Source organism: Silene latifolia, chromosome 1 (assembly GCF_048544455.1).
Source record: "Silene latifolia isolate original U9 population chromosome 1, ASM4854445v1, whole genome shotgun sequence".
Classification (NCBI taxonomy): Eukaryota; Viridiplantae; Streptophyta; class Magnoliopsida; order Caryophyllales; family Caryophyllaceae; genus Silene; species Silene latifolia.
In genome coordinates, this window is record NC_133526.1 from 39108087 (window position 1) to 39120980 (window position 12894).

Here is a 12894-nt window from a genome sequence, read left to right on the forward strand (position 1 = left end):
AATCACATAATACAATCACTAACTGCAAAACCCCCATTTCCCCCCAATTCATAATCAAGAACAAACCCTAAAATATAAATCAGTGAATATGAAGATGGGGACTTACCGACGATGAATCAAAAGGAATGAATGCAATTGCTATGATCACCCACACACAAGGAGAGATTCGGAGATGATTAGGGCGTCGTAGAATGTTTTTAGGTTTGTAAAGCGTAATTAGGAACTGTCTAGCGTAATATATATAATGCCCTAATCATTTCCAAATCAAACCGAGAAAAAAACACTCGACAGATCGGATACTCGGTCGAGTATAGAGTATACTCGGCCGAGTACCCTCTAGTCGGTCGAGTATTCCACATACTCGGCCGAGTATTCCTAGGCGAGAGCCAAACAGGGACCACGACACACTTTACTCGACCGAGTAGGCCATACTCGGTCGAGTACCAGCCTATAAAATCCGTAGTATTACAGTCTTCCCCCCTTAAAAAGAACTTCGTCCCCGAAGTTCCAACCCAACCTATAAAACATGGACACCTAACACTAACTCCACCAACCACGCTTACTAGATAACATATCCTCTCGATATTGACTCCATAATATTATCGAATAACCACAATACAATGTTGCCAACCTTGTCTCACTTCCGTAACACTCACTAGCAACTCAATACCCAGACAATCCACAAAATAAGATCAACCATCAAAACGGAATGTTACATTCTACCATCCTTAAAACGAACTTCGTCCTCGAAGTTTACTCACACACATAAACATCCTCACACAAACCGTTACTCTCACTCTCATAAACATTATACTACTACGAGCACCGCCATTACCTGTAATAAAATCGGCAATCACACAAATCCATCCTTATTCTGCACCAACACTCAAACTTCCAATTGCAACCTGTATGACCATCAAACTCTCTTGTCGCATCCTACTCCTCTTAAGATAAATGTTACGTCCTCGTAACTCACTAATACTAGGTCCTTTGCTATACCTCCCATAATCCTCATTACTACTGCATGACAACGATAACCTACTATAACCTCAACACCTACAACCATTCCTATATCCAGGACTCTCTTTCTTTAACAGTTCTCGTGCCTCCAATTATTCTGCACTCCCATAACATATATCATAAAATCCTCAGTATAACCACTACTCCATCTCTTCTACTTTACCACAACACGACATACTTCTATATACATATACACTCATCTCCACAATCTTATCTCACAATCCTCAAGTGTTACACATACTTACATTAGCTTTTCAAGTTCATATTCTTTATTACCACTACTCCCTTAACTTGACACGATACTAAGTCCTAAAACTTCGTACTCCCTGTCCCAAGGAAAGGTGCTAAACCACTTGTAGTTTCAAGTTCAATACCACACATGTTCCACAATTTCTTTTCACAACTATGTCCACCAATGCCTCATCTAACACAAGATCAAAAGCACTCCAACAACCTCTCACAACGGTGTCCCATTAACAGAATATTACTATGCCATGACATCAACAGCACCATACCCAACTCTCTCCCATACCATACTCTATTTTCACTCCTAAGCTGACACTGGTAAGAAATATCGGGAAACAACACAATGGTCTATATGCCTCGACCGACACTGACAAGAAATAGCAGTAAACAAACAGCGACCTATGACAACACGAAAATACTCGTATCACAACACAAATTACCGTGCACAGTGCACAAAACCACATTGATAGCCATCACAACTTTTACAATCTCATTACACTGACTCAGCACAACTTCCTTGACCATAAGACTTTCTTAAAACTGCTCTACCAGATCACGACGCAGCATATTAGACGGGATCACAAATACCAACCTTATGAATATTATCCATACCATGACTCTTGAGGCCGGAACCTCACACCATCACTTACAGATATCATACATACACATATAAGTATAACATATGACGCGGAACACACACATAACGACTCGTAACTATCACGCCACACCATTACTCGTGAGGCCAGGACCTCACACAAAGTTTTACACACCTCATGGACCCATAATCGAATCTAACTAGCCAATCCTGACCACGTAAGTTACCACTTGACAATGAATACCTCTCATCCGGACTTAACTCAGGTGCCTTTCATAACATATCCTCTCCTACACACAATTATCACCCCTCCGGCAAATGTAGCCATAACATTATTGCTCAACTTCCAGCGAGCACCTCATATATCTACATCTTATACTCCCTCATAACCAAACATACTAATCACCTCCACAAGATCAACCTCATTAGGACAACTAACTTCCCTAAAGTAACATCATCCTCAACCACTAGTGACAATACTATGACGCCAACATTCTTCATGTGATTACTCTCTTACTATCACTTCTTAATATAACAATCCGTTTCCTCTCTTTGGTTATCATCCCAAATAACGAACATTCAATCCATCAACAAAATCTACCTCAACATTATTCCCAATTATATCCTTTATCATATCGTTACCTAACTCTCCACCAAAATCTCAGATCGTGCAAACACTCTACAAGCTTCTTATTCTCCTAATACCTCGAAACTCACGGCTAACATGTCGTCTTGCTCTCCTATATAACCATTAACTCACACCCTCTAGTGAGGCTATCGTACATTTCCATAATTTCCTACCTTCATGCTCCTTATCTCCGGTCAAGGTTCTCTCAACTTACTTCCATCCCTCTTTCCCCCTTTTTACTCAATAATACCAATTAATAAATCATCTCCTTTCTCTTTCTACCTAACTCTTTAGTAATCCGATTACCTTCTTGTTACTCCACAACTCAAATTCCAGTAATTCATATCGATATCTTCTCTTTATTTCTTATCACTTATCTTCTCCCATCATACTATTCACTCGCACTTGTTACCATCAAGTCTACACACTAACGGTTACTCTTCAATAAGCCGTATCTCCCTGCCGTATCTCTAGGAAACCAAAAATTCATCTCATACCGTTAATTGCCCAAAGAATTACACACTAAGCTCACCTCGTGATATTCCAAATTGCCGAATCAACTACTAACTACTCATCGCGGCATAACTTGACCTCACTATACACTATTCGTTTCCATCTCTCTATCGCGACCTTTTATCACATATATCCTTAAGCAACTCAATCCTAACTGTCTCCCTCCATAAATCCTTACACATCCCAATATGCCACTATTCGTATCCCTCATCCCAATCTTTCATTCACACGTTTCTTTACACTTACATCACCCTTGCCCATATACACTTACTTTATACTACTCAACACACGATTATGTTACTCATCATATCTCACAAAACACGCTCTTTACCTCAATTAGCCCATCAATCTACTCTTTTCTTGTTCCACTAACGCTCACAACCACATATAACTCATGTCCTTTATATCCAACACCTATCCCTCATAAGCCGGCATTCTCCCTATCATAGCAATTGGTAACTTACGTATAAAGACCGTCACATATATAAAAGAATGCTTTAAGACCCAAAACATACATGTGTACATAGCCCACGACTCACAACAAATGTAAGAACATAGACACCGATTAAAATTAAGGTAAAAGCATAGCCACCGACTCAAAATGGCCGCCCACTGAGGTACTCGGTCGAGTACATAGCATACTAGGTCGAGTACAGGATACTCGGTCGAGTAACTATATTACTCGGCCGAGTTTTCGACTCCAGAAGCGAACGCAATTATCACAGAGGATTACTCGGTTGAGTATTGGGAATACTCGGCCGAGTAGCCCTTACTCGGTCGAGTATTACTTTACTCGGTCGAGTACCAACACAATTCTCAGCATCGTCCAGTTTTCGTAAAACAGTCATATCTCACTCGTTTCTTGGTCGTTTTGGGCGTGTGACCTATCGTTAGAATCGTAAGAAAACAAGCTATCACCTCAACTTGGAATCACAGCCATATGATTTTTAGAACTCGACTTATGACAGTTTTAAGACAACCCTTCCATAATCGATTTTCATACAAATCAAATTTTATAAACCCAAACAATTTGAACATGCATAAGGCAACAACAACAACTCAATACTTCAAGAAAGCAGTACATAGGTGCACTTTTATCATACCCACATGAAAATTAAATACGACATAAACTTACGATAACATACTTAAGCATGCAATTCTATATACTATGCATCGCTACCCAAAGTTAAGCATATTACGTCATAAATATGAAAGCCACATAGTAAACACGTAACATGCCAATACTTTTCATGCTAAAACCGTTTCAACTGATTTCACACATCAGTTCCATCATGCCTTTCTACCACTTTCACAATGTCCTTCACAGATTTTCACACATTACACCTTCTACCACATGTTCCAAGCATTCAATTTCGACACACCACACACATGAATCAAATAAACACACAAAACAGTCCCCCCGTGACCGGCTTGAGTTTGTGAGGGCCATAGTGCGACTCCGGGACGTCTCCCAAGTCTTTGCGGTAGCTCCAAACAACTCTCCCCGGGTTCATTTTATTTAGACTCCCTAAGTTCATTATGTTCATTTGTTTTAGGTGCCGGAATCTTCGGCTCTGATACCACTTTGTAACACCCCCTCATACCAAGGTACCTTACCAAGGACTACCCTAGTACGAAAGGCTGTTACCATCTCGGTTGCCCGAGGTTAGTATATCAAAAGCAACAATCCAAAACAACTTTAATAAAGTATAAAGAGTAACGATTACATAATCTCAGACCAACTCAAAATAAAAGCGTAAGGAACTCAATACAACTGAAATCAAAGACAGCTAAACTCGTAACAGCGGAAGCTAGACTTGAAGTGATGACTCCCCATGACTGTCCCATAGCTAAACATCTGCATTACCTGACATAATCTGCTCACCATCCCCGAATGGATCACCGCAGGTTTTACAAAACAACAACACGGGGTCAGTACTACTCAATCAATATAAGACAACAGACAATGCATCCAGCTGATCATCCTCCACTCCCGGTCTCCCGATCTCACACAGTAACCGACTACACACCGAAGTGTGTAGCCCTGCCAGGTTACCCATCGCAACAGGTAATCCTCGCCGCCAGTGGGTGACCGTAGCCCATCCCCACCTAGTCCAGCTCATCAACGAGCTACTAACAATCCCTGTCCCTTAATGTGCACATCCCCTCCCGTGACGGGTTCCACGGAGGGCGAATTAGGGTGTGAAGCCACTCCCGCAAGTGACTCTACCACAATCACACACACAGCATCACAGCTGTCACAACACCACAACCGTCACAATACAACCACATCACCACCGCCATCACAACACCCATACTCCGATGATCAGCAGATAACAACAATTACAACACAAGCACAGTCTTAAATCAATTAACAGTAACTGAGTAGGGAAACCCTACCTTTTCGCAATCCGCTTACGCTGCAATCAACCATACAAATGCATAACAAATACCACATCGTCACCTACACCAACAATCACATAATACAATCACTAACTGCAAAACCCCCATTTCCCCCCAATTCATAATCAAGAACAAACCCTAAAATATAAATCAGTGAATATGAAGATGGGGACTTACCGACGATGAATCAAAAGGAATGAATGCAATTGCTATGATCACCCACACACAAGGAGAGATTCGGAGATGATTAGGGCGTCGTAGAATGTTTTTAGGTTTGTAAAGCATAATTAGGAACTGTCTAGCGTAATATATATAATGCCCTAATCATTTCCAAATCAAACCGCAGAAAAACACTCGACAGACTGGATACTCGGTCGAGTATAGAGTATACTCGGCCGAGTACCCTCTACTCGGTCGAGTATTCCACATACTCGGCCGAGTATTCCTAGGCAGTAGCCAAACAGGGACCACGACACACTTTACTCGATCGAGTAGGCCATACTCGGTCGAGTACCAGCTTATAAAATCCGTAGTATTACAATTTTGCATTGCGAGTTGTGACAAAACTATTTCCTGAATTAACAGTAGTTAATTAAAATCTAAGAATAATGGACTCCGAGCAGCCATTATTGCACTTTCCTCCATAAATCTGGTTTCACTAATCTAAGAAGTTTTTGCTTAAATGGGTTCAAACTCAAACTATTTAATAAAATAGTGCCGGTTTTAAGCTATTTATCAAAAATGGGTTCATGTCATTATCTCGGAATATTTTTTTTTTTTTTTTGAGATTTAAAAATCGGAATTGACTAATTTTTTTTGTTCAAATTGATTTAACTCTTCGAGATCTATAAATTGATAAAACGAAATGGGCATTCGGAAATTTAAGATCAAAGATATGTTTGATTTGAGATTTTCGTTAAAAAACCCCTATAAAATGTCAGTCGGCAATTTTTTTTTCCTCAAAATCGTAGATTATGACGAGATAATCATTTAACGAAAAAAATTAGCCAATTCTGAATTCCGATCTAGGAATTATGCGCAATTGAGCTTTTTTACAGCGACAAAAAGGATATGTTGTATATGAAAATCAAACATGGAGGCTATGATGTACACAAACTTAAAAAGTTGGATACCATGTACAAAATGACAAAGTTCGAAAGTACCGTGAATTTTTCGTTTTTTTTAATAAAAATTCTTATGGATAAAGGAAAATGTTGGAGTCAAGGCAAAGTGACAAAATTGCCCAAGTAAAAGACAGAGTTTAAGTGATGTAATTCCTGAAGGATTTAGTTTGGGGGTGAAGTGAATGGCTGAAATTTGAGCACACATCTATGAGGATGACCACAATTTAAAATGCTCATTTCTTGCTCACTTCACTCTTTCTCCACCTTCAACTTGAGTACACCCAGGTAATAATTACAAGCATGGCTTCAGCAGCTCTTCAGCCATCTCCTCTTTCCTATTGTCTCCCTCCTCTCTCTTCTTCACGCCCAGGTATTCTTCCCCCCCTTTTTTTTATTATCTGTTTGGCATACATGCATAATGCATTCATATTGTTATGGAAAAACACCTTATCTTCTTTTTATTATTCTCTTTCCGTCTCGGTTATTTATGAGGGACATTTTATTCAAAGGTAAACAAATGATTGAGATGGAGGGAGTTGAAGTTTTACACTAATACTAGGAAATTGTAAATTTTATGTTTTATAATGTACACTATTAACACTAATACACAAGAAATTCAGTGTAGCTGCTTACTTAAACTGTATAGACTTGGTAAATATATTTCTGGAACAGCTGACTGGTGTACTGAATTTTCAGTCCAAGGATGAAATGTTCCTGTTGTTACTTGTAAATGTATACTCCCTCAGTCCCGCTCATTTGTTTACATTTTATTTTGGCACAAAAACCAATGAAAGAGGAGGGAGCCAATTATTGGATGACAAGTAGACCAAATTGGGTGTGGACTGTGGAGGATCAAATTGCCCATCAAAAGCATTCCCAAAATTGAAAGCTAAACAATTGACTAAGACACCCAAAAATGGAAAAGGTAAAGGATGCAGGGAGTATCTGGCATTGAAGCATATTGTGTGACTATAAATGTATATCTGGCATGCAAAACCGCATTTTGGATGAAATTTGTTCGAAAATTGAGAAGGATTGTAAATGAATCTATTGGGTAGCAGTTTCACCCTATATTGCTTTAAACACCTTTGTAAGAGTAACTGAGTGATCATGAGAGTGACCGAAGCCTAAAATATCCTTTTCAGGTCGTTTTTCTCGTAATAAGGCGCAATCGGTCAAGCATATAATTCAATGGAAGAAAATACGGAGTATATGATTATGGAGAATGAGCATGAATGCATGATAGACAATTAGACATAAACAACAGCAGACAATGCATAAAGTGATACTCCAGTATTAGCATATAATAAGAAATAACTGACCCCCATCCTCTGTTGGTTTAACCCTTGGATATAACCCCGCGACTCGTGGGGTAAATCTAGCAACGAAAACAAGAAACATTGTGATGAAGGTCATGTGAATGTAGTAAGGCTGTAGAGGTATTTACTACGGAGTATTTAGTAGTGAGTACTTACAAGGAGTGACGGTTGGCAAGGTTTCCAAGCTTGGTGGGGCAACGGAGACCAGAGGTCAAGCTGTCGTTTAAAGGGATGTAAAAAAAATAAAGGAAGTGAAAAGCGGATTCCGAAAGCAGAAAGCAAGCTAATACTGAGTATGAGAATTAGTAATGTAGGTATTAAGGCATACTAATACTAGGAAATTGTATTTTTATGTTTTATAATGTACTCTTATAGGACAGTTTCTGTAGTTACAGGACACTTTCTTTGCCGCTGCCAAACAAAAAATGTAGTGTAGCTGGTTACTTAATTGCATAGAGTTGGTAAATATAATTCTGGAAATGCTGGACTGGTGTACTGAATTTTCAGTGAAAGGGTGAAGAATCCGTGAAGTGTTCCTGTTGTTATTATGAACTCTGAAATTCTTTGGAGAGTCTACAGTGGTTGTAGATTAAGGGAATCATGTACATGTACAATTGTTGGCTCATCATACAAAAGGATACTAATCTGTTATTTGATCTTGTGGTGTAGGCATCTGTATATTCTCTTTGGCGACTCCCACTCGCGCACATTCCTCTCTCAATGGGCTCCAATTAAGCATGCATTCCCTCAGGTTGACTTCACAAAGATCATCTTCTAGGCCAATTAGACCGGTTGTAATGATGGTTAAGCCAACAATTCAGTTCATCCAAGGTGTCGACGAACTTACGATACCTGATGTTAGATTAACCAAATCAAGGGATGGGTCAAATGGCACTGCTACATTCAGGTTCGATCAGCCTTCTGTGTTTGATTCATCAAGTGTGGTGGGTGATATAACTGGGTTGTACATGATAGATGAGGAGGGTACTCTTCAGTCAACCAATGTGAATGCGAGGTTTGTCAATGGAAAGCCAGCTGGAGTTGAAGCAAAGTACGTCATGCGAAGTCCCCGTGAATGGGACAGATTCATGAGATTCATGGAACGATATTCCAATGCAAATGGTCTACAGTTCATCAAAAGTTGAAGCTGTGTACATTCTCTCTATCTTATTACACCTGATTTTACTTCTGTCATTTGCCGTCTATTATATACTCCATGAGATTATGTTTGAGTATAGCTCAAAATCATTGCTGAGTTCATTTAGGGTTGTACACTTTCTTGTCCATTGAATATTTTCTGAACAGTAATTTCATTACGATTTTCATTGCCAACGGAGCTTAAGATTTTACTATATTCTTTGAATTTTGTAATATGGATGAAAACAAAATGTCTCTCAAAGCTGTCTGCTCTTTATTATTATCGGATTTATCATATGACATAGTCTAGTATCCCTGTGTTATACCATTTTAGGCATGGTCCACTACGAGTGTGTGCTTTGACATGTGCAGAACACCTATCTGTTCCTAGAAGTTCAGAGTCTGAGTCTTTTTGGCAATACACATAAGCCCAATGAATAGATTATGTATAGAGCCTGTTTAAATCATCACAAACATTCATTGCTTGTTACATTCTCTGATGACTTTCCATATTTTGGTTGTTTCTCTGTCTTTTGTTCTTAAGAAGATACTGAAGGGATATAATCGTGCTTTTACACGTACTCTTTTTTTACATTTAAAAAGTAATTTTCATCATCGGTCATTTGGAAACATATCCGTGGTGTTTTCAAAAGAAGGGGTCATGATGTGACATCCGACCCCTCTTACATCGCCTTAGGCAGGAGCCTTGATGTACGGGGTAATGCTATTTTGGCAACTCATTTATTATTACTATAAGGTTGTTAAGGTGGGTCAGGATATGATTGCCTGCAGGAGAATAAGACCATCACTTGTTGGTAACTAGTATAGTTCATAAATGAAGTGCCAAATTGAAGGTAACATTGTACTACAAAGGAATAACATGTAGAATCTATTAGAAATCTTTCTGAAGAAACCCTACTTCAGAGAGAATCTAGTTCTTCTCTCCGAAAAATTGGTTTTAACTTTGGTTTTTGAAATTTAAGTTTTCTGAAGTGATGCTTCCGTCTCTGCTGGTTGATGCGCTGGAATGTAGTTTTTAGTTAAGACTTCTTGTTTACCCAGGACACGGTAATTGGGCTTCTAACCCTGTAAAGGTTCCGATGAGAGTGCACCCAAACCAACTCTCCTTGAACGAACCCGACTGGCTTAGCGACCTCTTGTTTCTTGGCTATAATGTAGACTCTATAGTCCAAGGTTTGCTTAATACTTTGAAAGACCAACCTCTTTGGTTTAACCACAATTTTGACTCCTTTAGGTGCCTTGACTTCCACTGAGTAGATGGAGTTCGGCCTGCCCACATTAGTTAACTGCCTATTAATGACCTTCACAGTCTCCGTGCCTCTGAAAATGGCAGAAATGGAAGGGTAATTGAGACTAAAACTCTTGTGTAGTAAGTCATTGCAGCTAATGTTTCTGTGGGTAATTGTAAAAATGTCGGATCTTGAATATCGAAGAGAGCAGAGATGTGTGATGTAGTCTTCTGGTAGAATATCATATACTAACCCGGGATCAACTGCTTTTCCGGGATTTATGTGCCCTGAACCCATGGCAAAATAATCTGCCGGAACTTTCCCATCCATGATCTTCTTTCCATAATTGTCGGTCACGTCTGCTGTAGTGATAAGTGCAGACTTAACCATAGCCGGTGACCATTCTGGGTGAGCAGAGTGAATAAGTGCAGCAATGCCGCTCACATGAGGACATGCCATGGAAGTTCCCGACATGACAGTAAAGTTTACTCTTCTAGAATCTTCTGGAAGGCCTGTGGGACCCAAGTTCTGAGGCCAGGCTGCGATGATATTGACACCTGGAGCAATCACATCAGGTTTGAGAATGGCAGGGTTGTTTAAGCTCGGTCCTCGAGATGAGAATTGTGCTACACCTGGTGCTCGGGATCTTTGTATGGTGGTCCCTGCAAAGTGAAGTTTTGCAGTTGGTCTACTTGTAGAGTTAATGTAGCTCTTTAGTTGTTCCGCCTCTGAAAATCCAAGAAGGGAAGCTGGCAAGACATGAGCATCGACTGAATCTTCTTCAAGATTTATGTCAGTATTTGCTAATATCATTGCAGCTCCTCCTGCTCTCTTCACAACCTCCCCTTTCTCTGCCCTTCCGTTCACTCCTCGATCGCATACCACCATTTTCCCGGCAACCTGTGTCTGAGAAAGAGAACCTTCTAGACAAAATTGGCTACCTTGGTCACCTCCGGCTATATAGACTACCTCTAGCTCTCTATTTGCCTCTGGAAGGTGTGTTCCTGGGAACATAGACTCTCCATAGAGATATTTTCCAGTTCCGAGTCTGACAAAAGCCGGAAATCTTCTATCAAGGGTGCTTGCTCCTACTGTGGTGATCCATGGAGCCTCGTTTGCTACTGTATTCCTAAAAGGGCCGTTGTTTCCAGCTGCACAGATGACAGAGATGCCGTTCTTGGCAGCATGAAAGCTACCAATAGCGACAGTGTCGTCATAAAATGGAACAGGAAAGCCGCCCAAGGACAGCGAGAGGACATCTACACCGTCTCTTATTGCGACATCCATTGCCGCTAGGATGTCAGAGCTGTAACATCCATTAAACCAGCAAACCTTATAGATGGCAATGTGGGCTCCGGGGGCCATCCCTCGGGCCTCTCCAGCCCCGTTACCAAGCACACTCGCCATCGGGACAGGTGATCCACCGGCTGTCGACGAAGTATGGGTCCCATGCCCTGATGAGTCGCGAGCAGACACGTACTCGGGGTTAGTCTCTAGTGATATTGAGTTAGCCACATGATGACCCTTTATAAAAAACCTAGCCCCAATGAGTTTTTTATTGCAACTTGAAGAGTTGAAGTTCTGCCCTTCTTGACAGACACCTCTCCATTTTTCGGGAGGTGGAGGCATGCCACCATCACTGAAACTCGGGCTCTCCGGCCAAACCCCAGTGTCAAGAACACCAATGATCGCACCCCTTCCAAAGGCGGTCCTAGACCATGCCCCTACTTTAGGAGCATCAAGTCCTAGGAACTTGTAGGAGTAAGTAGTATGCACCTCAAGCCTTCTATCAGGTCTAATAGCTATAACATCATGCAAACTCCTGAGAGAGTCGACCTCAGACTCTGTCAGAACAGCTGCAAACCCTTCCAAAGCTGAATTATATGAGTAAAGAAGGCGAGATGAAACTTCATCTTGGTCGGACGACAAAGTTCGGTCAAGGAAAGAGCGGTGCCAATGAAGTTTTGACGGGAATGATGAGATAGTTTTGTCGTGTGGGTTTAATTGGATAATGTACGTTTGTAAGGATGATTGCGCATCAAGAAAACCCGAAGAGAAAAGAATAGTTGCGAAAAAAAGGATTGTTCGGGAATTCAAAAATGTCGATGCCATTTTCAAGTTCAAGTTAAGGTTATGGTTGTAGGTTCATGGTGAAATCGTTGGGGGTATAAGAAGGGGAATGCTGAGAATTCAAAAAATGAGTGTTGTTGCTCAGAAAAGAATGTGAAACCCGTGAAATAAGAAGAGCTCTTCCTCACGAGGATCTTTGGAGGAGCTGATAACCTGAGAATTTTGAGTATTTCACGAGATATTATGGCTTCCTTTAATTCATGCATGCACAACAATTTCTCATTAATTATTTTATTAATTAACACCATTTGACAATAATTATATACTAAGCAGAAAAATTCTAACATACATCAGATGTACAAGATTATCGTACCCCATCTAATAAAAAGCCTTAATTCTTGTAGTGAATTTTAATATTCCGTTGGATAGGAAAAGTAGGGTGTACACTGACGTGATATACACTAGGTGTACTCTAGAATTTCTAAATTAAGAATTCTAGTGAACACGAAAAGCGGGGTGATGTCGTTAGGTGACGCTAAGTTCTTATAGGGAAATATTAATACCACTACACTTTTTAAATTGAGTACTT

At 40.3% G+C, this 12894-nt stretch overlaps 2 protein-coding genes across 2 annotated transcripts; one reads left to right on the plus strand and one right to left on the minus strand.

Annotated features, from left to right (window-relative positions):
- The first annotated feature begins 6672 nt into the window (after nucleotides 1-6672).
- Nucleotides 6673-9180, plus strand: LOC141604082 (photosystem II reaction center Psb28 protein). Its single transcript, XM_074422945.1, has 2 exons — nucleotides 6673-6899; nucleotides 8518-9180. The coding sequence occupies exons 1-2, from the start codon at nucleotides 6830-6832 to the stop codon at nucleotides 8991-8993; spliced, it is 546 nt and encodes a 181-aa protein (XP_074279046.1). The 5' UTR covers nucleotides 6673-6829; the 3' UTR covers nucleotides 8994-9180.
- A 641-nt stretch (nucleotides 9181-9821) lies between these two features.
- Nucleotides 9822-12563, minus strand: LOC141604098 (subtilisin-like protease SBT1.2). The gene has a single exon (XM_074422946.1). It carries the CDS (start codon nucleotides 12345-12347, stop codon nucleotides 10026-10028), a length of 2322 nt encoding a protein of 773 aa, XP_074279047.1. The 5' UTR covers nucleotides 12348-12563; the 3' UTR covers nucleotides 9822-10025.
- Nucleotides 12564-12894: the final 331 nt, after the last annotated feature.

Excerpts from the sequence above, each read along its gene's own strand:
- LOC141604082 (XM_074422945.1), top strand. The coding sequence starts at position 6,830 with ATGGCTTCAGCAGCTCTTCAGCCATCTCCTCTTTCCTATTGTCTCCCT. Across the intron at positions 6,900-8,517 it reads TCTCTCTTCTTCACGCCCAG|GCATCTGTATATTCTCTTTG; the intron begins GTATTCTTCCCC and ends CTTGTGGTGTAG.
- LOC141604098 (XM_074422946.1), bottom strand. The coding sequence starts at position 12,347 with ATGGCATCGACATTTTTGAATTCCCGAACAATCCTTTTTTTCGCAACT.